The sequence below is a fragment of the Scyliorhinus torazame genome, chromosome 12 (genome assembly GCF_047496885.1).
Source record: "Scyliorhinus torazame isolate Kashiwa2021f chromosome 12, sScyTor2.1, whole genome shotgun sequence".
In the NCBI taxonomy this organism is placed as follows: Eukaryota; Metazoa; Chordata; class Chondrichthyes; order Carcharhiniformes; family Scyliorhinidae; genus Scyliorhinus; species Scyliorhinus torazame.
This window is the reverse complement of record NC_092718.1, coordinates 155,828,397-155,853,981: the sequence shown is the minus strand read 5'-3', so window position 1 is coordinate 155,853,981 and position 25,585 is coordinate 155,828,397. Positions and strand designations below refer to the sequence as shown.

At 49.7% G+C, this 25,585-nt stretch overlaps 1 protein-coding gene across 1 annotated transcript in view; it reads left to right on the top strand.

The window, feature by feature from the left end:
* Positions 1-25,585, top strand: part of mmp28 (matrix metallopeptidase 28) — a 196,508-nt gene that overhangs the window by 125,082 nt on the left and 45,841 nt on the right. Inside the window, exon 4 of the mRNA XM_072469218.1 lies at positions 10,418-10,639. Coding sequence (XP_072325319.1) covers positions 10,418-10,639 — 222 coding nt within the window. The remainder of the gene's footprint in view (positions 1-10,417; positions 10,640-25,585) is intronic.

Here is a 25,585-nt window from a genome sequence, read left to right as displayed (position 1 = left end):
AGAAGCTGGGAAGGGAAATAAAGCAGTTTTCTTATTTCTTTGCATCAAACCATAGCTACACATTTCACCTCGGCCACAAAGGGGCCCAAACAATTGCCTGAAAAGAAAACATCAGTTGATGGTTGGGCAATGCAGTGGCTGAGTGAGCTGCCGAGGCATGGTGGCACAGCGGTTAGCACTGTCGCCTCACAGCGCCAGGGACCCGGATTTGATTCCAGCCTTGGGCGATTAACTGCGTGGAGTCTGCACCTTCTCCCCGTGTCTGCGTGGGTTTCCTCTGGATGCTCCGCTTTCCTCCCACAGTCCAAAGATGTGCAGGTTACGTGGATTGGCCATGCTAAATTGCTCCTTCGTGTCCAAGATTAGGTGGGGGTTATGGTGTATCGGGGATAGGGCGGGGAGTGGGCCTAGATAGGGTGCTCCTGCGGAGGATTGGTGCAGACGCGATGAGCTGAATGACCTCCTTCTGCACTGTATGGATTCTATGATATGATGATTCAAGCCTTGGGCTCCATTTTGCGCGAATTGACTGTTGGACTCTCATTTTTGACTGCTGTAAGGGACAGAAATAAAAAAAACGCAAAGTCTCAGTCCCTGCAGATCACTGGCCAAGAAGCAGCACTAAAGGAGTGGCTCACCGGGAAATGGCACAAAGGCTGGGGGCACATCCCTGGTGCAATGTAGGAGAGGGGGTCCTCAGAGGCAGTGTAAAGGGAGCTTTACGCTGCCTGATACACAGTTTGACCTGGAGCTAATGGGGGCTTGATGGGTGGCAATGTTCTTCCCTTCAACAGTGGCATCCTTCTTCCATTCACACAATAATTCACACATTTAAAAACTCAATCTGAAACTGTTACTGATTCTCTGTTGTGGGGTGGGGTTGGTGTAGGTTAGATAAACATGAAGCTCAACGATTTACTTTTCTCTGGGAATCTGTACGGTTTAGAATTCCGCACTAAACTAATTGTTTACTTAGCTTCCAGTAAAAGTGCAGGAACTGCCTTATCTTCAGGAGAGCTCTGATTATTCCAACTGGGAACCGTTCCACGCTGATCTTCCAGACAGCACCGCGGTCAACATTTTGCTCATGATCAAATTGGCTGAAGTGGTCCACTTTAAAGAAAAACTCAGCCAATAAATAAAAACTTCTGTACTTTCGCATTGCCCAAGAAGTACAACTGGATTTGCCATCTCCCAAATCAAAAAAGTGCTTCCTGCCACTTTGTAGCAATTATCTTACAGAAATTGCAGTACATTCCAATGTTCTTTGAATATCTTTAAGGCAGAGCTAGATAGCTTCCTGATTAACAAAAGGGGGAAAGGTTATCGGGAGTGGGCTGGAATGTGGGGACGAAGCTACAATCAGAGCCGGGATTCTCCCGTTGCGAGTCCGCCCTGCTACCGCTGCTAGCGATGACGGAGAATTTGGCTGTGCCTTTCGCTGGCGGCGGGATGCTATACTTCTGCCACTTGTCAATGGAATTTCCCATTGAAGCCACCCATCGCCGCCTGGAAACCCACGGGTGGGGGTGCGCGAACGGCGGGACCAAAGAATTCCACCGCCAGGAGAATGCCGACCCAGATCAGCCACGATCTTACTGAATGGTGGAGCAGGCTCGAGGGGCCGAGTGGCCTATTCCCGCCCTTCCTTCCATTGGGCAGCCTGGCTCCCTTCAAAGTGAGGGTTAGCATGTGAAAATTGCAAGTTATATCTTTATTCGGTGTAATTTTAAAATAATCGGGTTTAAACTGGAGGTTGCCGTCTCTTTGGGCCCAATCAGGAGATCCAGAATACAGGGCGGGAATTTCCACGCACTCCGCTACGAGTTTCACAGCAGCGAAGGCCGCCTGCCATTCACCGGCGGCGGTATCTTCTGATCCCGTTGTTGTCAACGGGGTTTCCCACTGACTGCCCCCCTCCGCCGGTGGAACTGGAAGATCATGCCAGCGCGAACGACTGGAAACTCCTGACCTCTATTTGCAGGGAGAAGAAGTTAACGTGGGACTTCGTCTGCTGTGATAAGTTTTTAAATTTACAGGTATGAAGTACAGACATTCTCCGACCCGGCGCCGGGTCTGAGAATCGCCGGAGGGCCGCGAGAATCGTGGCATGCCGCCCCGCGCCGGCTTGCTGATTCTCCGGTGGCGATTTTTGGGCGTTTGCGGGATCGCCGCCGCTTTCAACGGCACCCGACCAGCGATTCTCTGGGCCGAGTTCGGCCGGTTCCCGCCGGCATGGGTTACGTACGGTCCTACCCAGCGCGACCTCTGAGTTCTGTCTGCGGGGGCCGCCCTGGTGAGGGGGGGCAGGGGCATCCGACTCCGGGGGAGGCGTCCACGGTGGCCTGGTCCGTGATCGGAGCTTACCGATCGGCGGGCGGGCTCGTTCCGTGGGGGCCTATGTTCCTCTGCGCTGGGCCCCTGTAGGGCTCCGCCATATTGCCCGGGGTCCGGCGCGGAGACAGGAACCCACGCGCATGCCCGAACCCGCGCTGGCCGTGGCGCGCATGTGCGAACTCGAGCCGACTGTGGCGCGCCGGCTTTCGGACAATACTCCGGCGTCGTACTAGCCCCCTAGTAAGGGGTGGATAGCTGCCAGTTGAGGCCCGTTGACGCCAGAGTGGCTCGCGCCACTTTTCATGCCGGCATCAGGACTTGGCCGCAGGATTGGAGAATCCCAGCCGTAATTTCCAGGCTTCCCCAGGGTCAGCAATTTGATTCCTATCCATTGACATCAATATGAAGTGTGGTTCGCCGTTCGTATCATTATCCAGGAGTAAGACACAACTGCTGCTCTAATTCATTGGAAGCCTGAGCTTGTTATCATCTTCAGGGAAAGTGCTTCAACTTTAAAGAGAAAACGACTGATGTAAAGAGCGGGTCAAGCTATTCACCGAGAGTTTTATCCCAGTCGCCACTGAACCCGGAGACACTGACTGAATATGCGAATGAACCTGCTGTGTTACTTTGGGAAATTACTTTCCCAAAGCCAGACCCCGTCAGCTTGAGGCATGAACTGTAAATATTTAGAAATCGGCCCAGTGTTTTTTTAATATATTCCTTGATTGGACATGGGCATTGTTGGCAAGGTCAGCATTTGTCACCCATCCCTAATGTTCTATAACTGAGTGTCTCGTTCGGCCATTTCAGGGGGCAGATAAGAGTCAACCACATTGCTGTGGATCTAGTCACATGTAGGCCAGACCAGGTAAGGATGGCAGACTTCCTTCCCTAAAGGACATTAATGAACCGGATGGACTTTTACAACAACGATGATAGTTTCAAGGCCGCCATTACTGAGACTAGCTTTCATATTCCAGATTTTTATTACCTGAATTTAAATTCCACCAGCTGCCATGGTGGAATTCAAACCTCATTCACCTGGACCTCTGGATTATTAACCCAGTGACATTACCGTCTCACCCAAATTGTATTAATGAGTGTTTTGGTGTTTGCTCCAGGAGACGTTGAAGGTGAGGCTGTGTGAGATGGGATGAACTATGTTGTTGGAGTGATATTTCAGACTGTATCCTTCAGCATTTGATGTCTGTGGTTGGTCCTTATGAAGATGTCTTTGGCCTGACTTTTTTATTGCTGCTATCTAGTTCAATAGGATAAAACCCCAAAAGCCAAGCATATGAATGAGAAAACAAGCTCTAACCCTTGGCCATTGTCCATCCACCATAAATGGGGCCTAATTTCCATTGCCAGCTACGCCGCTGGGGGTTATGATGATAAATCTAAATGTATCGTGAATGCTATATCACTAATGATAAACCTGGGCCCCCTTCTCATTCCCTTTTGCTTGTCCTCTCTCCCTCACACAATGACACCTAAAGTTGCCCACATGTTTTTGACCAGAGTCACAACTCTTCTACATCCTTATTTTAAATAATATTTTATTGAGGTATTTGAAAAGTTTTATAGCAGTAACATAAACAATGCCATCAACATGGTAAAATAAATATTTCCCTCACCCAGCCCAATCTTCACGCACCTCGACCATACAACAACACCCGTGTTTTTAGTACCGTGGACATTGCCTCAGCAAAACCCTGCCAGAACCCTCTAAGCTTCGGGCATGCCCAAAACATGTGGACATGACTTGCTGGGCTTCCTGCGCACCTCTCACACCTATCCTCTACCCCGAAAAACTTGCTCATCCTAGCCACTGCCATGTATGCCCGATGGACTACCTTAAATTGTATCAGGCTAAGTCTGGCACATGAGGAGGTATTAACCCTGCTAGGGCGTCCGCCCATAGACCCGCCTCTATCTCTCCTCCTAGCTTGTCCTCCCACTTGCCCTTAAGCTCCGCCACCGGGTTTTCCTCTGCCTCCGAAAGCTCCTGGTAAATATCCAATACCTTCCCCTCTCCCACCCAGGTACTGGAAACGACTCTATCCTGTATCCCCCCGTGGTGGCAGCAGCAGAAAGGCCGGCACCTGTTTTCTCAGGACAAGATGGAAAGCTCCCATCTATAAATAGATCCCCCATCCTTCTAATTCCTGCCCTCTGCCAACTCTGGAACCCGCCATCTAGCCTACCCGGTACAAACCTGTGGTTATTATAAATCGGGGTCCAAATCGATGCTCCCTCCCCTCTCTTATATCTCCTCCATTGCCCCCAGATCCTCAAAACCGCCACTACCACCGGACTTGTGGAGTATCGGGCCAGCGAGAATGGCAGAGGTGCCGTTACAAGTGCTCCCAAATTGGTGTCTTTACATGACGTTGCCTCCATCCACCCCCCCTGAACCAGCCCTTTCCGGTTCCTAGAGGCTCTTAACGCCATGGCCAATGGCTCTATGGCCAGAGCAAACAGTAACGGGGAGAGGGGGCACCCTTGCCTCGTCCCTCGGTGTAGTTTAAAACACCCCGACCTCAGCCGGTTCGTACGGACACTCGCTACTGGTGCCTGATAGAGCAACCACACCCAGTCATTAAAGCCCTCACTGAACCCAAAACTTCCCTGCGCCTCCCACAGGTAATTCCACTCCACCCGATCAAAAACCTTCTCCGCATCCATCGCTACCACCATCTCCACCTCCTCTCCTTCTGAGGGCATCATAATAGCATTTAGAAGCCTTCGAACATTGGCCTTGAGTTGCCTGCCCTTAACAAATCCCGTCTGGTCTTCCCCTATCACCCCCGGGACACAGTCCTCTATCCTTGTGGCCAGTATCTTAGCCAGCAGTTTGGCATCCACACTCAGTAGAGAAATCGGCCTGTATGTCCCGCATTGCTCAGAATCTTTCTCCCATTTCAGGATCAGTGAAATCGAGGCCTGCGACATTGTTGGGTGGAGGACTCCTTTCTCTCTTGCTTCGTTAAATGTCCTCACCAGCAGTGGGCTCAATATCTCTGAAAACTTCTTATAGAATTCCACCGGGTAGCCGTCAGGCCCCGGGGCCTTGCCCAACTGCATGTCCTCCAGCCCCTTGATTATTTCCTCAATCTCAATTGGGGCTCCCAGCCCTTCCACCAGGTCCTCCTCCACCCTCTGGAACCTCAACTGATCCAGAAACTGCCTCATCTCCTCCACCCCTGCTGGGGGGTTACGACTCATATAATTTACCATAAAAGTCCTTAAATACCTCGTTCACCGCCGCTGGGTCCAGAACGGTATTCCCACCTCTACTCTTCACTTTACCTATCTCCCTGGCCGCCTCCCTTTTCCTGAGCCGGTGTGCCAACAATCTGCTTGCCATTTCCCCGTATTCATAGACCCCCCTTGCCTTCCTCAAATGTTCCACCGCTTCCCCTGTGGTCAACAGCCCAAACTCCACCTGTAATCTCCGCCGCTCCCTCAGTAGCCCCGCGTCCGGGGCCTCCGAGTATCTCCTGTCCACCTGGAGTATCTCCTCAACTAACCTGTCCCTCTCAGCCCATTCTGCCTTTTCTCTGTGGGACCGTATCAAGATTAATTCCCCTCTGACTACTACCTTCAAAGCTTCCCAGACCATCACTGCAGAGACCCCCCCCATATCATTTGTTTCCAGGTAGTTCTGGATGGACTTGTTAACCTGCCCACAGATCACTTTGTCCGCTAGCAACCCCACATCCAGTCTTCACAGCGGGCGTTGCCCTCTCTCCACACCAACCCGTAGATCCACCCAGTGCGGGCATGATCCGACACTGCAATTGCCGAGTACTCAGTATCCATCACCTCCAGTATTAGCGCCCTGCTCAGAACAAAAAAGTCGATGCGAGAGTATACTTTATGGACATGTGAAAAAAAGGAAAACTCCTTTGTCCTCGGCCGTGCAAACCTCCATGGGTCTACACCCCCCATCTGTTCCATAAAACCCTTCATTTCTTTGCCGCAGCTGGCCTCCTCCCTGTCCTGGATTTTTACCTGTCCAATTCCGGATCAATGACTGTATTGAAGTCCCCTCCCGTGATCAGGTTATGTGACTCTAAGTCTGGGATCTTACCTAACACCCGCCTCATAAATTCCACGTCGTCCCAATTCGGAGCATATAGGTTCACAAGTACCACTCGCACCCCCTGCAGCTTCCCGCTCACCATTATGTGCCTACGCCCCTTGTCTGACACGATTCTCCCTGCCTCAAATGCCACTCGTTTGTTGATTAAGATCACTACCCTCCTGGTCTTTGAGCCCAGCCCTAAGTGGAATACTTGGCTGACCCACCCCTTCCTCAATCTCGTCTGGTCTGTAACCTTTAGATGTGTCTCTTGTAGCACTGCCACATCCGCCTTCAGCTCCCTCAAATGCGCGAACAGGCGAGCCCTCTTGACCGGCCCATTCAGTATTCTCACGTTCCATGTGATCAGCCTGGACGGGGGCTTCCAACCCCCTCACCACTGCCGACTAGCCATCACCCTTTTTAGGTCAGCCTCGAGCTCGCGCCCTCCGCTTCCTCGAGTCCCAACTCGGGCAGTCGCCGTTCCCGACCTCCCATTTGTCCTCCCACCCCCCGCCCATCCCCCGCAACAACACCAGAAACCCAATCCCCCAAGTCAAGCTCCAGCTTAACACCTGCTCACCCCCACTGCGCTTCTGAGAGTCAGCTGACTAGGTTGCTCCTGCCCCTGGCACCAAGCAGTCTGTCTCCCTATTGCTCTCTTCTCTCTCCCCCCCCCCCCACATGAATAAACATTTAAAAAGCATCGCATTCCCCAGTAAACAAACATCAGAAAAAACAGTGAAGAAACAGTCACTTTAGAAAGGTAGTCACCCAAAAAGCAGAACCAAATGCAAAGCCCCCCCCGCCCCCCCCCCCCCCCCCCAAACAAGGTCCCTGCAAGACAAAGCAACCTTTAACCATCCACACAGCCCATTATTTCACATAGAGCTACATAAATTTATACAATCCAGCACCACAAATCGTCGCCACAGTACTTCTCCAAGGCTTCAGTGACTTTTAATTCGCTTCCAGCTTCATTTCTTTAATAAAGGTCCATACTTCGTCTGGCCTTTCAAAGTAGAAGTCCTGTTCCTCATGTGTGACCCACAGATGGGCTGGGTACAGCATCCCGAACTTCATCCCCTTCTTAAAGAGGGTCGTTTTTGCCCGATTGAACCCAGCCAAGACTTGGCCAAATCCGCTCCCAGGTCCTAATAGATGTGCAACTCACAGTTCTCCCACTTGCTGCTCCGTTCTTTCTTGGCCCACCGCAAAACGTGTTCCTTGTTCATGAAACGGTGAAAACGTACCGCCATGGCCCTCGGCGGCTCGTTCGCTCGGGGCTTCCTCGCGAGGGCTCTGTGCGCTCTGTCCAATTCCAGGGGCCGAGGGAACGACCCAGCCCCCATCAACTTCTCCAATATGTCCGTCACATAGGCCCTTGCATCTGATCCCTGACTGCCTTCAGGGAGGCCAACAATTCTGTGATTTTGCCTCCTGGACCTATTCTCCAGGTCCTCCAGCTTCTCCCGGATTCTTTTCTGGCGGTCGTTCATCATCCCCATCTTGTTTTCCAGCACGGTTATATACTCCTCGTGCTCGGACAGCTTTTGCTCCACCTCCTGGATCGCTCTCCCGTGGGTTTCCTGATTCTGAACCACTTGATCAATCGAAGCCTTAATCGGGTCCAGCGTGTCCTTCTTCAGCTTGGCGAAGCAATCCTCGAAAAACGTCACCAGCTGCTCCATCGACCACTGTGTTGTCCCCCCACAGCCCTGCTGCCCCGCCATGCTGTCCCGTGTTACCAGCTCTGCTCGCATCTTCCTTATAGGACTTTGTCGTCTTACACGGCCACTTCTGGTCCAATTCTCCATACACCGGAGGGGGAATTCTCCTTACTGTCTCACTCTTCACCGGTTTATCTCATAAAATCCGAAAAATAAACAGGGGAAAAAGGTCCAAATGTCCGTTACAGACGGGAGCTATCAAATGTGCGACCTGCTCCTCCATGGCCGCCACCGGAAGTCCAACTCTTCTACATCCTAACTGGCCTCTTCATGATCATGGGCGAGATTCTCCGACCCCCCGCCGGGTCGGAGAATTGCCAGGGGCTGGCGTGAATCCCGCCCCCGCCGGTTGCCGAATTCTCCAGCACCGGATATTCGGCGGGGGCGGGAATCGCGCCGCGCCGGTTGGTGGGGCCTCTCCCGTGATTCTCCGGCCCAGATGGGCCGAAGACCCGCCGCTAAAATGCCTGTCCCGTCGGCGTAGATTAAACCACCTACCTTACCGGCGGGACAAGGCGGCGCGTGCGGGCTCCGGGGTCCTGGGGGGGGGGGCGCGGAGCGATCTGGCCCCGGGGGGTGTCCCCACGGTGGCCTGGACCGCGATCGGGGCCCACCGATCCGCGGGCGGGCCTGTGCCGTGGGGGCACTCTTTCCCTTCCGCCTTCGCCACGATCTCCACCATGGCGGAGGCGGAAGAGACTCCCTCCACTGCGCATGCGCGGGAATGCCGTCAGCGGCCGCTAACGCTCCCGCGCATGCGCCGCCCGGAGATGTAATTTCTGCGCCAGCTGGCGGGGCACCAAAGGCCTTTTCCGCCAGCTGGCGGGGCGGAAATTTGTCCGGCGCGGGCCTAGCCTCTTGAGGTTGGGGCTCGGCCCCCAAAGATGCGCGATGCCCGACTGATTGGGCGCCAGTCGGCAGACTTCGCGCCGATACCGGAGAATTTCGCCCCATATTCCCCACATCATGCCCTTCATTTGATGCTTTTTCAGGCTTAAATGAAGACCTTGTAATGTGGGGATCCCGAGCAGAGGAGCAGATCTCTGGGGTTATAGTGTTTCTGCCGAATCAGGGATTAAGCATCTCTGCCTCAGCTCATCAGCTGCTGGAGGCCTCATCCAAGCCTCTGTTACCTCTAAACTTGACTATCCAGCGCTATGCTGGGCGGCCACCCATTTTCTACTTTCTATAGCCCATCCTACTGCCTGTATCCTAACTTGCATCAAGTCCCATTCACTCATCATACCGATGCTCGCTGACTCAATCCACCCACACCTTCACTTTTAAATTCTCACCCCTGTGTTCAAATACCTCCATGGCCTGGCCCCTCCCTATAACCTGTAACCTGCTCCAGCCCCACAGCCCTCTGGGAAGTCTGTTCTTCTCCAACATTGGAATCTTGTGCTGGACCAATTTTCCTCACACCCCCATCGGCAGCCATGCCTTCAGCTGCCTAGACCTTGGGAAGAGAGAACATAGAACATACAGTGCAGAAGGAGGTCATTTGGCCCATCGAGTCTGCACCGACCCACTTTAAGCCCTCACTTCCACCCTATCCCCGTAACCCAATAACCCCTCCTAACCTTCTTGGACACTAAGGGCAATTTAGCATGTTCAATCCATCTAACCTGCACATCTTTGGACTGCGGGAGGAAACTGGAGCACCCGGAGGAAACCCACGCAGACATGGGGAGAACGTGCAGACTCCACACAGACAGTGACCTAGTGGAGAATCAAACCTAGGACCCTGGCGCTGTGAAGCATAGGGGTTAGGGGCAAAGGTAGGCATTGCAGCCCTTCAAGCCTGCTCCACCATTCAATAAGATCATGGTGGATCCAGCTCCACTTTACCATCTGCCACTCTCTCCCAATTCAGTCCTTGTTGGGAGAGCCAACCGCACTGGGCCCTGCTTGGGGCGGCTTCTATGTGTCGTCTTTAACAAGCTCCAGCTGGGGAGCCTCCACCCACTACCTGGGAAGCTCGTACTCCACGGGTCCTACGGGGAGATCGACAATGGTTTCCAAATTGGCTTTTCCTACATTACAACAGTGGCTACGCGTCAAGTTCTTAATTGGCAATAAAGTGCTTTAGGACAACCTGGGATATTGGAAGGTGCAAAAGGAATGCAAATCTTTCTATTCAAGGAAGCGCAGAGGTTTACAAATCAAGTGCACATGCTGAAGCATTTTAAGCAATCAATAATGTAACTGGCCAATGAGGGCCTGAGTTAACCTCCGGTTTTGCCTGTTCCCCTTTTAGGTGAGAAATGGTACAAGCACCACTTGACCTACAAGATCATAAACTGGCCCCGGTATCTGGAGCAAAACCGGGTGAAAATGGCCGTGAGGACCGCCTTCGAGCTGTGGAGCAATGTATCGCCGCTGACCTTCTGGGAGGTGACTGATGGCCCTGCGGACATCCGCTTGGCGTTCTACCAGGGCGAACACAATGATGGGATTGGCAACGCTTTCGATGGACCAGGTGCTGACTGCTGTCTCATCGTAAGATTCTTATTTAACATGCAGTCCTACTTAGTTCCCCCGCCACTGGGTTCAGTTCAGGGACCACAACCAGAAGAGAGAGAAGGAGAAATGTTTCATGCAGCAAGTTTTTAATGATCTGGAATGTACTGCTTGAAAGGGTGGCAGAAGCAACTTCAATAGTGACTGTCGAAGGGCAATTGGATATGTACTTAAAAAGAGCAAACAATTCTGGGTGGGTGCGGAAAAAGTAGGGGGAGGGAGGGGGACTAATTACATAGTTCTTTTAAAGAGCTGGTATAAACACAGTGGGCTGAATGGCCAATGAGCGGATTCCATTAGTCACTCCACCAATATCACAACCCTAAACAACGTGCATCTACGGGTCTGTTTGAAGAGATTGACCTCAGTGTTTGCTTGACAAGAGAGAAAAGATTCCTCCGTTTTCCATCCAGTATCCCTTTGGAAGCTCGTGTGTCGAATTCAGGAGACGAGACTCGTTTTTGACACCCGCCACAGTCGAATAGCCTTCCTGCACTTGCTGTCTAGTTCAGCAGATGAAGTTGGGTTGAGGTATAAGATGGCTGCCACTCTGTGTACCTGAACACGAGTCTGCTCCTTTAGCTGAGGATGGGGGTGAGTACAAACGGGTACAACATCAATTCAGGCCCTTATTGGATGGTGGGGCGGCATGGTGGCACAGTGGTTAGCGCTGCTGCCTCGCAGCGTCAGGGATTCAGGTTCAATTCTGGCCTTGGGTCACTGTCTGTGCGGAGCTTGCACTTTCTCCCCATGTCTGCGCGGGTTTCCTCCGGGTGCTCCGGTTTCCTCCCATAGTCCAAAGATGTGCAGGTTAGGTGGGGTTGCGGGGATGGGACGGGGGAATGGAACCAAGGTAGGTTAGGTGGATTGATGATCAATGCCCAGGGTTAAGGGGATTGGTGTGGACCTAGGTAGCGTGCTCTTTCAAAGAGTCAGTGCAGACACGGTGGGTCGAATGGTCTGATTCTGCACTTGTAGGAACTCTCTGGTTTCATGGTTCTGAATGTAAGGGGCTGGAACCAAGCTGGACAAAAGACGAGGTGCAGCTCTTAAAATTTTAATCACTGAAATATTCATGTAAAGTTGTGTTTGTGAAGTTCTGTTTAGCTCTTACTGATGGTAAGATGGGTTTGAGATGACATTAAGAAGTCAGGACGAAATGCGTAGTCTCCATGAAAATTTACGAAGGCCTTCATGAACGACTGCCTGTAGTTTTGGGCTTCACACTATAGGACAGATATTGAGGCTGGTTCATGACAAGGCTGCCTGGCATGAGGAAATGGAAAGACAAAGCCTTGAAAAATCGGACAGTTGTCCTTTGGACAATGCAGGGTGATGGGATGTGTGTTAAAGATTGTAAAAGAGTGGGACAAGGTAGAAAGAAACAGATTATTTGCAGAGGTTGATAGATTTGGATCGAGGAGAATACAAAATGAAATGGCAGAGATCGCAAACAGAGGGCAGGACAACCCTCTCCACGTGATTTTTTAAAGTGGAATCCACTTCCCACTTCTGGTTAAGGCAGAAGTTCCCCATGTTTTCTCGTGCATTGCCTCTGAAATGAAATGAAAATGAAATGAAATGAAATGAAAAATGAAATGAAATGAAAATGCTGTATAGAACCTTAGTTAGGCCACACTTGGAGTATAGTGTTCAATTCTGGTCGCCACACTACCAGAAGGATGTGGAGGCTTTAGAGAGGGTGCAGAAGAGATTTACCAGAATGTTGCCTGGTATGGAGGGCATTAGCTATGAGGAGCGATTGAATAAACTCGGTTTGTTCTCACTGGAACGAAGGAGGTTGAGGGGAGACCTGATAGAGGTATACAAAATTATGAGGGGCATAGACAGAGTGGATAGTCAGAGGCTTTTCCCCAGGGTAGAGGGGTCAATTACTAGGGGGCATAGGTTTAAGGTGCGAGGGGCAAGTTTTAGAGGAGATGTGCGAGGCAGGTTTCTTTTACACAGAGGGTAGTGGGTGCCTGGAACACGCTGCCGGAGGAGGTAGTGGAAGCAGGGACGATAGGGACATTTAAGGGGCATCTTGGCAAATATATGAATAGGATGGGAATAGAAGGATACGGACCCAGGAAGTGTAGAAGATTGTAGTTTAGTCGGGCAGCATGGTCGGCACGGGCTTGGAGGGCCGAAGGGCCTGTTCCTGTGCTGTACATTTCTTTGTTCTTTGTTCTTTGAAAACCGCTTATTGTCAGTAGGCTTCAATGAAGTTACTGTGAAAAGCCCCTAGTCGCCACATTCCGGTGCCTGTTCGGGGAGGCTGTTACGGGAATTGAACCGTGCTGCTGGCCTGCCTTGGTCTGCTTTCAAAGCCAGCGATTTAGCCCTGTGCTAAGCAGCCCCTCTGTATCTTGAGGTGGGATTTTCCAGGCCCTCCGCGGCATGTTTTCCGGCAGCGCAGGGCGGTTCAGCGCAGGCCTCTTGGCGGGACCTTCCAGTCCCGCCACAGGCAATGGTGTTTTGCATGGTTCGCCTATTCTGCTGCCAGGGAACGAGCCCTTGGGACTCACCAGTAAAAGCAAATTACGGCGGATGCTGGAATCTGAAACGAAAGAGAAAACGCTGGCAGCATCTGTAGGGAGAGAAAAGAGCTAACGTTTCCTGGAACTAGCCCTATGGGACTCACCCTCGGATCCCACCGGTGGGGAGCCGGAAATCCGTGGCAGAAATGTGGCAGAAACCCTGACTGGGATTTTCCAATCCTGCCGATGGGTTTTCCAGTAAATTTGTATGAGATTCCAGCTGGGAAATGGGAGCTGCTGGGATGAAATCAATCCCTTACATCAACATCCAAAAGTTGAATGGGAGTCTGAATTGAAAGGGATAAGGAGTTGCAGGAATATCAAACAGGTCAAATGAATAACGTCTGAATTATTTGCTCGTGTGAAGGGTGATAAGGCCGAATGGCCAGTTTGTGAGTGGGCACAACATTAAAAGACATTGGTCAGAAACATTCAGTTATGAGGATAGGTTAGATACAATAGGCTCTTTCAGGTTTATAGAAAAAATAAGAGGTCATCGGAATAAGATTTTAAGGTGCTGAAAAGATTTGATTGGGTCGATAGAGACAAAGCATTTCCTCTGGCGGGGAGAAATCTGGACAAAAGGAAAGTGGGGTATAAAGAATGAGACTTCAGCGAGAAGAGAGGTGGACAAAGAGAAGGTTGTCAGAGAGGAGAGCGGAGTTGTAAAGAGTAAGGCTTCAGTGAGAAGGGTGGGGAAAAAAGAGCAAGACTTCAGCGAGGAGAGAAGAGAATAAAGAACGAGATGTCAGTGAGGAGAGTGGGCTATAAAGACGAGACTTCAGGTAGGAGAGCAGGGAATAAAGAGCGAGACTTCAGCGAGGAGAGAAGAGAATAAAGGGCGAGACTTCAGCGAGGAGAGAAGAGAATAAAGAGCGAGACTTCAGCGAGGAGAGTGGGATATAAAGACGAGACTTCAGCTAGGAGAGCAGGGAATAAAGAACGAGACGTCAGTGAGGAGAGTGGGCTATAAAGACGAGACTTCAGCTAGGAGAGCAGGGAATAAAGAGCGAGACTTCAGCTAGGAGTCCAGGGAATAAAGAGCGAGGCTTCAGCGAGGAGAGCGGGGGTATAATGAGCGAGACTTCACTGAGGAGAGTGGGGTATAAAGAGTGAGACTTCACTGAGGAGAGTGGGGTATAAAGAGTGAGACTTCACTGAGGAGAGTGGGGTATAAAGAGTGAGACGTCAGTGAGGAGAGTGCGGTATAAAGAGTGAGACTTCACTGAGGAGAGTGGGGTATAAAGAGTGAGACTTCACTGAGGAGAGTGGGGTATAAAGAGTGAGACTTCACTGAGCAGAGTGGGGTATAAAGAGTGAGACGTCAGTGAGGAGAGCAGGGAATAAAGAGTGAGACTTCAGCGAGGAGAGCGGGGTATAAAGAGCGAGACGTCTGTGAGGAGAGTGGGATATAAAGAGCGAGATTTCATTGAGGAGAGGGGGATATAAAGAACGAGACGTCAGTGAGGAGAGCAGGGTATAAAGAGCCAGACTTCAGTGAGGAGAGCGGGGTATAAAGAGAGAGTCTTCACTGAGGAGAGTGGGGGTATAAAGAGTGAGACTTCACTGAGCAGAGTGGGGTATAAAGAGAGAGTCTTCACTGAGGAGAGTGGGGGTATAAAGAGTGAGACTTCACTGAGCAGAGTGGGGGTATAAAGAGTGAGACTTCACTGAGCAGAGTGGGGTATAAAGAGTGAGTCTTCACTGAGCAGAGTGGGGTGTAAACAGCGACAATTCACTGAGGAGAGTGGGGATAAAGAGTGAGACTTCACTGAGGAGCGTGGGGTATAAAGAGTGAGACTTCACTGTGGAGAGTGGGGTATAAAGAGTGAGACTTCACTGAGGAGAGTGGGGATAAAGAGTGAGACTTCACTGAGGAGAGTGGGGTATAAAGAGTGAGACTTCACTGTGGAGAGTGGGGTATAAAGAGTGAGACTTCACTGAGGAAAGTGGGGTATAAAGAGTGAGACTTCACTGTGGAGAGTGGGGATAAAGAGTGAGACTTCACTGAGGAGAGTGAGGTATAAAGAGCGACAATTCACTGAGGAGAGTGGGGTATAATGAGTGAGACTTCACTGAGGAGAGTGGGGTATAAAGAGTGAGACTTCACTGAGGAGAGTGGGGATAAAGAGTGAGACTTCGCTGAGGAGAGTGGGGATAAAGAGTGAGACTTCACTGAGGAGAGTGGGGTATAAAGAGTGAGACTTCACTGAGGAGAGTGGGGATAAAGAGTGAGACTTCACTGAGGAGAGTGGGGTATAAAGAGTGAGACTTCACTGAGGAGAGTGGGGTATAAAGAGTGAGACTTCGCTGAGGAGAGTGGGGTATAATGAGTGAGACTTCACTGAGGAGAGTGGGGCATCAAGAGTGAGACTTCACTGAGGAGAGCGGGGGTATAAAGATCGGCAATTAACTGAGGAGAGTGGGGTATAAAGACCGAGGCTTCACTGAGGAGAGTGGGGTATAAAAAGGTGAGACGTCACTGAGGACAGTAAGGTATAAAGAGTGAGACTTCACTGAGGACAGTGAGGTATAATGAGTCAGACTTCACTGAGGACAGTGAGGTATAAAGAGTGAGACTTCACTGAGGAGAGTGAGGTATAAAGAGTGAGACTTCACTGTGGAGAGTGGGGTATAAAGAGTGAGACTTCACTGAGGAGAGTGGAGTATAAAGAGTGAGACTTCATTGAGGAGAGTGGGGAATAAATAGTGAGATTTCACTGAGGAGAGCGGGATATAAAGAGCGAGACATCAGTGAGGAGAGTGGGGTATAAAGAGTGAAACTTCACTGAGGAGAGTGGGGCATCAAGAGTGAGACTTCACTGAGGAGAGCGGGGGTATAAAGATCGGCAATTAACTGAGGAGAGTGGGGTATAAAGACCGAGGCTTCACTGAGGAGAGTGGGGTATAAAAAGGTGAGACGTCACTGAGGACAGTAAGGTATAAAGAGTGAGACTTCTCTGAGGACAGTGAGGTATAATGAGTCAGACTTCACTGAGGACAGTGAGGTATAATGAGTCAGACTTCACTGAGGACAGTGAGGTATAAAGAGTGAGACTTCACTGAGGAGAGTGAGGTATAAAGAGTGAGACTTCACTGTGGAGAGTGAGGTATAAAGAGTGAGACTTCACTGTGGAGAGTGGGGTATAAAGAGTGAGACTTCACTGAGAAGAGTGAGGTATAAAGAGTGAGACTTCACTGTGGAGAGTGGGGTATAAAGAGTGAGACTTCACTGAGGAGAGTGGGGTATAAAGAGTGAGACTTCACTGAGGAGAGTGGGGTATAAAGAGTGAGACTTCATTGAGGAGAGTGGGGAATAAATAGTGAGATTTCACTGAGGAGAGCGGGATATAAAGAGCGAGACATCAGTGAGGAGAGTGTGGTATAAAGAGTGAAACTTCACTGAGGAGAGTGGGGCATCAAGAGTGAGACTTCACTGAGGAGAGCGGGGGTTTAAAGATCGGCAATTAACTGAGGAGAGTGGGTTATAAAGACCGAGGCTTCACTGAGGAGAGTGAGGTATAAAAAGGTGAGACGTCACTGAGGACAGTGAGGTATAATGAGTCAGACTTCACTGAGGACAGTGAGGTATAATGAGTCAGACTTCACTGAGGACAGTGAGGTATAAAGAGTGAGACTTCACTGAGGAGAGCAGGGAATAAAGAGCAAGACTTCAGCAAGGGGAGCGGCGTATAAAGAGCGAGACGTCAGTGAGGAGAGCAGGGAATAAAGAGTGAGACTACAGCGAGTAGAGCGGGGTATAAAGAGCTAGACGTCTGTGAGGAGAGTGGGATATAAAGAGTGAGATTTCATTGAGGAGAGCGAGATATAAAGAACAAGACGTCAGTGAGGAGAGCAGGGTATAAAGAGCCAGACTTCAGTGAGGAGAGCGGGGTATAAAGAGCGAGGCGTCAGTGAGGAGAGTGGGGTATAAAGAATGAGACTTCACTGAGGAGAGTGGGGTATAAATAATGAGACTTCAGTGAGGAGAGTGGGGTATAAAGAGGGCGACTTCACTGAGGAGAGTGGGGTATAAAGAGTGAGACTTCACTGAGGGGAGTGGGGATATAAAGAGTGAGTCTTCACTGAGGAGAGTGGGGTATAAAGAGTGAGGCTTCACTGAGGAGAGTGGGGTAGAAAGAGTGAGACTTCACTGAGGAGAGTGGGGTAGAAAGAGTGAGACTTCATTGAGGAGAGTGGGGAATAAATAGTGAGATTTCACTGAGGAGAGCGGGATATAAAGAGCGAGACATCAGTGAGGAGAGACGGGTATAAAGAGTGAGACTTCACTGAGGAGAGTGGGGTATAAAGAGTGAGACTTCACTGAGGAGAGCGGGGGTATAATGAGTGAGACTTCACTGAGGAGAGTGAGGTATAAAGAGTGAGACTTCACTGAGGAGAGTGGGGTATAAAGAGTGAGACATCAGTGAGGAGAGACGGGTATAAAGAGTGAGACTTCACTGAGGAGAGTGGGGTATAAAGACCGAGGCTTCACTGAGGAGAGCGGGGGTATAATGAGTGAGACTTCACTGACGAGAGTTGGGTAAAAGAGCGGCAATTCACTGAGGAGAGTGGGGTATAAAGAGTCAGACTTCACTGAGGAGAGTGGGGTATAAAAAGCAACAATTCACTGAGGAGAGTGGGGTATAAAGAGCGACAATTCACTGGGGAGAGTGGGGTATAAAGAGTCAGACTTCACTGAGGAGAGTTGGGTATAAAAAGCAACAATTCACTGAGGAGAGTGGGGTATAAAGAGCGACAATTCACTGAGGAGAGTGGGGAAAAAAGAGTAGACTTAACTGAGGAGAGTGGGGTATAAAGAGTGAGTCTTCACTGAGGAGAGTGGGGTATAAAGAGCGACAATTCACTGAGGAGAGTGGGGTATAAAGAGCGACAATTCACTGAGGAGAGTGGGGTATAAAGAGCGACAATTCACTGAGGAGAGTGGGGTATAAGGACCGAGGCTTCACTGAGGAGAGTGGGGTATAAAAAGGTGAGACGTCACTGAGGACAGTGAGGTATAAAGAGTGAGACTTCACTGAGGACAGTGAGGTATAATGAGTCAGACTTCACTGAGGACAATGAGGTATAAAGAGTGAGAATTCACTGAGGAGAGCGGGGGGTATAAAGAGTGAGTCTTCACTGAGGAGAGTGGGGTATAAAGAGTGAGACTTCACTGAGGAGAGTGGGGTAGAAAGAGTGAGATTGCACTGAGGAGAGTGGGGTATAAAGAGTGAGACTTCATTGAGGAGAGTGGGGAATAAATAGTGAGATTTCACTGAGGAGAGCGGGATATAAAGAGCGAGACATCAGTGAGGAGAGTCGGGTAAAAAGAGTGAGACTTCACTGAAGAGAGCGGGGTATAAAGAGTGAGACTTCACTGAGGAGACTGAGGCATCAAGAGTGAGACTTCACTGGGGAGAGCGGGGGTATAAAGATCGGCAATTAACTGAGGAGAGTGGGCTATAAAGACTGAGGCTTCACTGAGGAGAGTGGGGTATAAAAAGGTGAGACGTCACTGAGGACAGTGAGGTATAAAGAGTGAGACTTCACTGAGGACAGTGAGGTATAATGAGTCAGACTTCACTGAGGACAGTGAGGTATAAAGAGTGACACTTCACTGAGGTGAGCGGGGGTATAATGAGTGAGACTTCGCTGAGGAGAGTGGGGTATAAAGAGTGGGATTTCACTGACCAGAGTGGGGTATAAAGAGTGAGACTTCACTGAGGAGCGCAGGGAATAAAGAGCAAGACTTCAGCAAGGGGAGCAGCGTATAAAGAGCGAGACGTCAGTGAGGAGAGCAGGGAATAAAGAGTGCGACTTCAGCGAGGAGAGCGGGGTATAAAGAGCGAGACGTCTGTGAGGAGAGTTGGATTTAAAGAGTGAGATTTCATTGAGGAGAGCGGGATATGAAGAACAAGACGTCAGTGAGGAGAGCAGGGTATAAAGAGCAAGACTTCAGTGAGGAGAGCGGGGTATAAAGAGCGAGGCGTCAGTGAGGAGAGTGGGCTATAAAGAATGAGACTTCACTGAGGAGAGTGGGGTATAAAGAGTGAGACTTCACTGAGGAGAGTGGGGTATAAAGAGTGAGTCTTCACTGAGGAGAGTCGGGGTATAAAGAGTGAGATTGCACTGAGGAGAGTGGGGTATAAAGAGTGAGACTTCACTGAGGAGAGTGGGGTATAAAGAGTGAGACTTCATTGAGGAGAGTGGGGAATAAAGAGTGAGGCTTCACTGAGGAGAGTGGGGTAGAAAGAGTGAGATTGCACTGAGGAGAGTGGGGTATAAAGAGTGAGACTTCACTGAGGAGAGTAGGGTAGAAAGAGTGAGATTGCATTGAGGAGAGTGGGGAATAAATAGTGAGATTTCACTGAGGAGAGCGGGATATAAAGAGCGAGACATCAGTGAGAAGAGACGGGTATAAAGAGTGGGTCTTCACTGAAGAGAGTGGGGTGTAAAGAGCGAGACTTCACTGAGGAGAGTGGGGTATAAAGAGTGAGTCTTCACTGAGGAGAGTGGGGTATAAAGAGTGAGGCTTCACTGAGGAGAGTCGGGAATAAATAGTGAGATTTCACTGAGGAGAGCGGGATATAAAGAGCGAGACATCAGTGAGGAGAGACGGGTATAAAGAGTGGGTCTTCACTGAAGAGAGTGGGGTATAAAGAGCGAGACTTCACTGAGGAGAGTGGGGCATCAAGAGTGAGACTTCACTGAGGAGAGCGGGGGTATAAAGATCGACAATTAACTGAGGAGAGTGGGGTATAAAGACCGAGGCTTCACTGAGGAGAGCGGGGGTATAATGAGTGAGACTTCACTGACGAGAGTTAGGTAAAAGAGCGGCAATTCACTGAGGAGAGTGGGGTATAAAGAGTGAGACTTCATTGAGGAGAGTGGGGTATAAAGAATGAGACTTCACTGAGGAGAGTGGGGTATAAAGAGCGACAATTCACTGAGGAGAGTGGGGTATAAAGAGTGAGACTTCACTGAGGAGAGTGGGGTATAAAGAGTGAGACTTCACTGAGGAGAGTGGGGTAGAAAGAGTGAGACTTCATTGAGGAGAGTGGGGAATAAATAGTGAGATTTCACTGAGGAGAGCGGGATATAAAGAGCGAGACATCAGTGAGGAGAGACGGGTATAAAGAGTGAGACTTCACTGAGGAGAGTGGGGTATAAAGAGTGAGACTTCACTGAGGAGAGCGGGGGTATAATGAGTGAGACTTCACTGAGGAGAGTGAGGTATAAAGAGTGAGACTTCACTGAGGAGAGTGGGGTATAAAGAGCGAGACATCAGTGAGGAGAGACGGGTATAAAGAGTGAGACTTCACTGAGGAGAGTGGGGTATAAAGACCGAGGCTTCACTGAGGAGAGCGGGGGTATAATGAGTGAGACTTCACTGACGAGAGTTGGGTAAAAGAGCGGCAATTCACTGAGGAGAGTGGGGTATAAAGAGTCAGACTTCACTGAGTAGAGTTGGGTATAAAAAGCAACAATTCACTGAGGAGAGTGGGGTATAAAGAGCGACAATTCACTGAGGAGAGTGGGGAAAAAAGAGTAGACTTAACTGAGGAGAGTGGGGTATAAAGAGTGAGTCTTCACTGTGGAGAGTGGGGTATAATGAGCGACAATTCACTGAGGAGAGTGGGGTATAAAGAGCGACAATTCACTGAGGAGAGTGGGGTATAAAGAGCGACAATTCACTGAGGAGAGTGGGGTATAAGGACCGAGGCTTCACTGAGGAGAGTGGGGTATAAAAAGGTGAGACGTCTATGAGGACAGTGGGGTATAAAGAGTGAGACTTCACTGAGGACAGTGAGGTATAATGAGTCAGACTTCACTGAGGACAATGAGGTATAAAGAGTGAGAATTCACTGAGGAGAGCGGGGGTATAAAGAGTGAGTCTTCACTGAGGAGAGTGGGGTATAAAGAGTGAGTGAGACTTCACTGAGGAGAGTGGGGTAGAAAGAGTGAGATTGCACTGAGGAGAGTGGGGTATAAAGAGTGAGACTTCATTGAGGAGAGTGGGGAATAAATAGTGAGATTTCACTGAGGAGAGCGGGATATAAAGAGCGAGACATCAGTGAGGAGAGTCGGGTAAAAAGAGTGAGACTTCACTGAAGAGAGCGGGGTATAAAGAGTGAGACTTCACTGAGGAGAGTGGGGCATCAAGAGTGAGACTTCACTGAGGAGAGTGGGGTATAAAAAGGTGAGACGTCACTGAGGACAGTGAGGTATAAAGAGTGAGACTTCACTGAGGACAGTGAGGTATAATGTGTCAGACTTCACTGAGGACAGTGAGGTACAAAGAGTGAGACTTCACTGAGGTGAGCGGGGGTATAATGAGTGAGACTTCGCTGAGGAGAGTGGGGTATAAAGAGTGGGATTTCACTGACCAGAGTGGGGTATAAAGAGTGAGACTTCACTGAGGAGCGCAGGGAATAAAGAGCAAGACTTCAGCAAGGGGAGCAGCGTATAAAGAGCGAGACGTCAGTGAGGAGAGCAGGGAATAAAGAGTGCGACTTCAGCGAGGAGAGCGGGGTATAAAGAGCGAGACGTCTGTGAGGAGAGTTGGATTTAAAGAGTGAGATTTCATTGAGGAGAGCGGGATATAAAGAACAAGACGTCAGTGAGGAGAGCAGGGTATAAAGAGCCAGACTTCAGTGAGGAGAGCGGGGTATAAAGAGCGAGGCGTCAGTGAGGAGAGTGGGCTATAAAGAATGAGACTTCACTGAGGAGAGTGGGGTATAAAGAGTGAGACTTCACTGAGGAGAGTGGGGTATAAAGAGTGAGTCTTCACTGAGGAGAGTCGGGGTATAAAGAGTGAGACTTCACTGAGGAGAGTGGGGTATAAAGAGTGAGACTTCATTGAGGAGAGTGGGGAATAAAGAGTGAGGCTTCACTGAGGAGAGTGGGGTAGAAAGAGTGAGATTGCACTGAGGAGAGTGGGGTATAAAGAGTGAGACTTCACTGAGGAGAGTAGGGTAGAAAGAGTGAGATTGCATTGAGGAGAGTGGGGAATAAATAGTGAGATTTCACTGAGGAGAGCGGGATATAAAGAGCGAGACATCAGTGAGAAGAGACGGGTATAAAGAGTGGGTCTTCACTGAAGAGAGTGGGGTGTAAAGAGCGAGACTTCACTGAGGAGAGTGGGGTATAAAGAGTGAGTCTTCACTGAGGAGAGTGGGGTATAAAGAGTGAGGCTTCACTGAGGAGAGCGGGGGTATAATGAGTGAGACTTCACTGACGAGAGTTAGGTAAAAGAGCGGCAATTCACTGAGGAGAGTGGGGTATAAAGAGTGAGACTTTATTGAGGAGAGTGGGGTATAAAGAATGAGACTTCACTGAGGAGAGTGGGGTATAAAGAGCGACAATTCACTGAGGAGAGTGGGGTATAAAGAGTGAGACTTCACTGAGGAGAGTGGGGTATAAAGAGTGAGACTTCACTGAGGAGAGTGGGGTATAAAGAGCGACAATTCACTGAGGAAAGTGGGGTATAAAGTGAGAGACTTCACTGAGGAGAGTGGGGTATAAAGAGTGAGACTTCACTGAGGAGAGTGGGGTATAAAGAGAGAGACTTCACTGAGGAGAGTGGGGTATAAAGAGTGAGACTTCACTGAGGAGAGTGGGGTATAAAGAGTCAGACTTCACTGAGGAGAGTGGGGTATAAAGAGGGCGACTTCACTGAGGAGAGTGGGGTATAAAGAGGGCGACTTCACTGAGGAGAGTGGGGTATAAAGAGCGACAATTCACTGAGGAGAGTGGGGTATAAAGAGGGCGACTTCACTGAGGAGAGTGGGGTATAAAGAGCGACAATTCACTGAGGAGAGTGGGGTATAATGAGTGAGACTTCACTGAGGAGAGACGGGTATAAAGAGTGAGACTTCACTGAGGAGAGTGGGGTATAAAGAGTGAGGCTTCACTGAGGAGAGTGGGGTATAAAGTGAGACCTCACTGAGGAGAGTAGGGTATAAAGAGTGAGACTTCACTGAGGAGGGTGGGGTATAAAGAGCGACAATTCACTGAGGAGAGTGGGGTATAAAGAGCGACAATTCACTGAGGAGAGTGGGGAATAAAGAGTGAGACTTCACTGAGGAGAGTGAGGTATAAAGAGCAACAATTCACTGAGGAGAGTGGGGTATAAAGAGTGACGCTTCACTGAGGAGAGTGGGGTATAAAGAGTGAGACTTCACTGAGGGGAGCGGGGGTATAAAGAGTGAGACTTCACTGAGGAGAGTGGGGTATAAAGAGTGAGACTTCACTGAGGAGAGTGGGGTATAAAGAGGGCGACTTCTCTGAGGAGAGTGGGGTATAAAGAGTGAGACTTCACTGAGGAGAGTGGGATATAAAGAGTGGTTCTTCTCTGAGGAGAGTGGGGTAGAATGAGCGACAATTCACTGAGGAGAGTCGGGTATAAAGAGCGACAATTCACTGAGGAGAGTGGGGTATAAAGAGTGACGCCTCACTGAGGAGAGTGGGATATAAAGAGTGGTTCTTCTCTGAGGAGAATGGTGTAGAAAGAGCGACAATTCACTGAGGAGAGTGGGGTATAAAGAGCGACAGTTCACTGAGGAGAGTGGGGTATAAAGAGTGAGACTTCACTGAGGAGAGTGGGGTATAAAGAGCGACAATTCACTGAGGAGAGTGGGGTATAAAGAGTGGTTCTTCACTGAGGAGAGTGGGGTATAAAGAGTGAGACTTCACTGAGGAGCGTGGGGTATAAAGAACGACAATTCACTGAGGAGAGAAGGGTATAAAGAGAGAGACTTCACTGAGGAGAGTGTGGTATAAAGAGTGAGACTTCACTGAGGAGAGGGGGGTATAAAGAGTGAGACTTCACTGAGGAGGGTGGGGTATAAAGAGCGACAATTCACTGAGGAGAGTGGGGTATAAAGAGCGACAATTCACTGAGGAGAGTGGGGAATAAAGAGTGAGACTTCACTGAGGAGAGTGAGGTATAAAGAGCAACAATTCACTGAGGAGAGTGGGGTATAAAGAGTGACGCTTCACTGAGGAGAGTGGGGTATAAAGAGTGAGACTTCACTGAGGAGAGCGGGGTTATAAAGAGTGAGACTTCACTGAGGAGAGTGGGGTATAAAGAGTGAGACTTCACTGAGGAGAGTGGGGTATAAAGAACGACAATTCACTGAGGAGAGTGGGGTATAAAGAGGGCGACTTCACTGAGGAGAGTGGGGTATAAAGAGCGACAATTCACTGAGGAGAGTGGGGTATAAAGAGCGACAATTCACTGAGGAGAGTGGGGTATAATGAGTGAGACTTCACTGAGGAGAGTGGGGTATAAAGAGTGAGACTTCACTGAGGAGAGTGGTGTATAAAGAGTGAGGCTTCGCTGAGGAGAGTGGGGTATCAAGTGAGACCTCACTGAGGAGAGTAGGGTATAAAGAGTAGACTTCACTGAGGAGAGTGGGGTATAAAGAGCGACAATTCACTGAGGAGAGACGGGTATAAAGAGGGCGACTTCACTGAGGAGAGTGGGGTATAAAGAGGGCGACTTCACTGAGGAGAGTGGGGTATAAAGAGCGACAATTCACTGAGGAGAGTGGGGTATAAAGAGTGAGATTGCACTGAGGAGAGTGGGGTATAAAGAGTGAGACTTCACTGAGGAGAGTAGGGTAGAAAGAGTGAGATTGCATTGAGGAGAGTGGGGAATAAATAGTGAGATTTCACTGAAGAGAGCGGGATATAAAGAGCGAGACATCAGTGAGAAGAGACGGGTATAAAGAGTGGGTCTTCACTGAAGAGAGTGGGGTGTAAAGAGCGAGACTTCACTGAGGAGAGTGGGGTATAAAGAGTGAGTCTTCACTGAGGAGAGTGGGGTATAAAGAGTGAGGCTTCACTGAGGAGAGCGGGGGTATAATGAGTGAGACTTCACTGACGAGAGTTAGGTAAAAGAGCGGCAATTCACTGAGGAGAGTGGGGTATAAAGAGTGAGACTTTATTGAGGAGAGTGGGGTATAAAGAATGAGACTTCACTGAGGAGAGTGGGGTATAAAGAGCGACAATTCACTGAGGAGAGTGGGGTATAAAGAGTGAGACTTCACTGAGGAGAGTGGGGTATAAAGAGTGAGACTTCACTGAGGAGAGTGGGGTATAAAGAGTGACAATTCACTGAGGAAAGTGGGGTATAAAGTGAGAGACTTCACTGAGGAGAGTGGGGTATAAAGAGTGAGACTTCACTGAGGAGAGTGGGGTATAAAGAGAGAGACTTCACTGAGGAGAGTGGGGTATAAAGAGTGAGACTTCACTGAGGAGAGTGGGGTATAAAGAGTCAGACTTCACTGAGGAGAGTGGGGTATAAAGAGGGCGACTTCACTGAGGAGAGTGGGGTATAAAGAGGGCGACTTCACTGA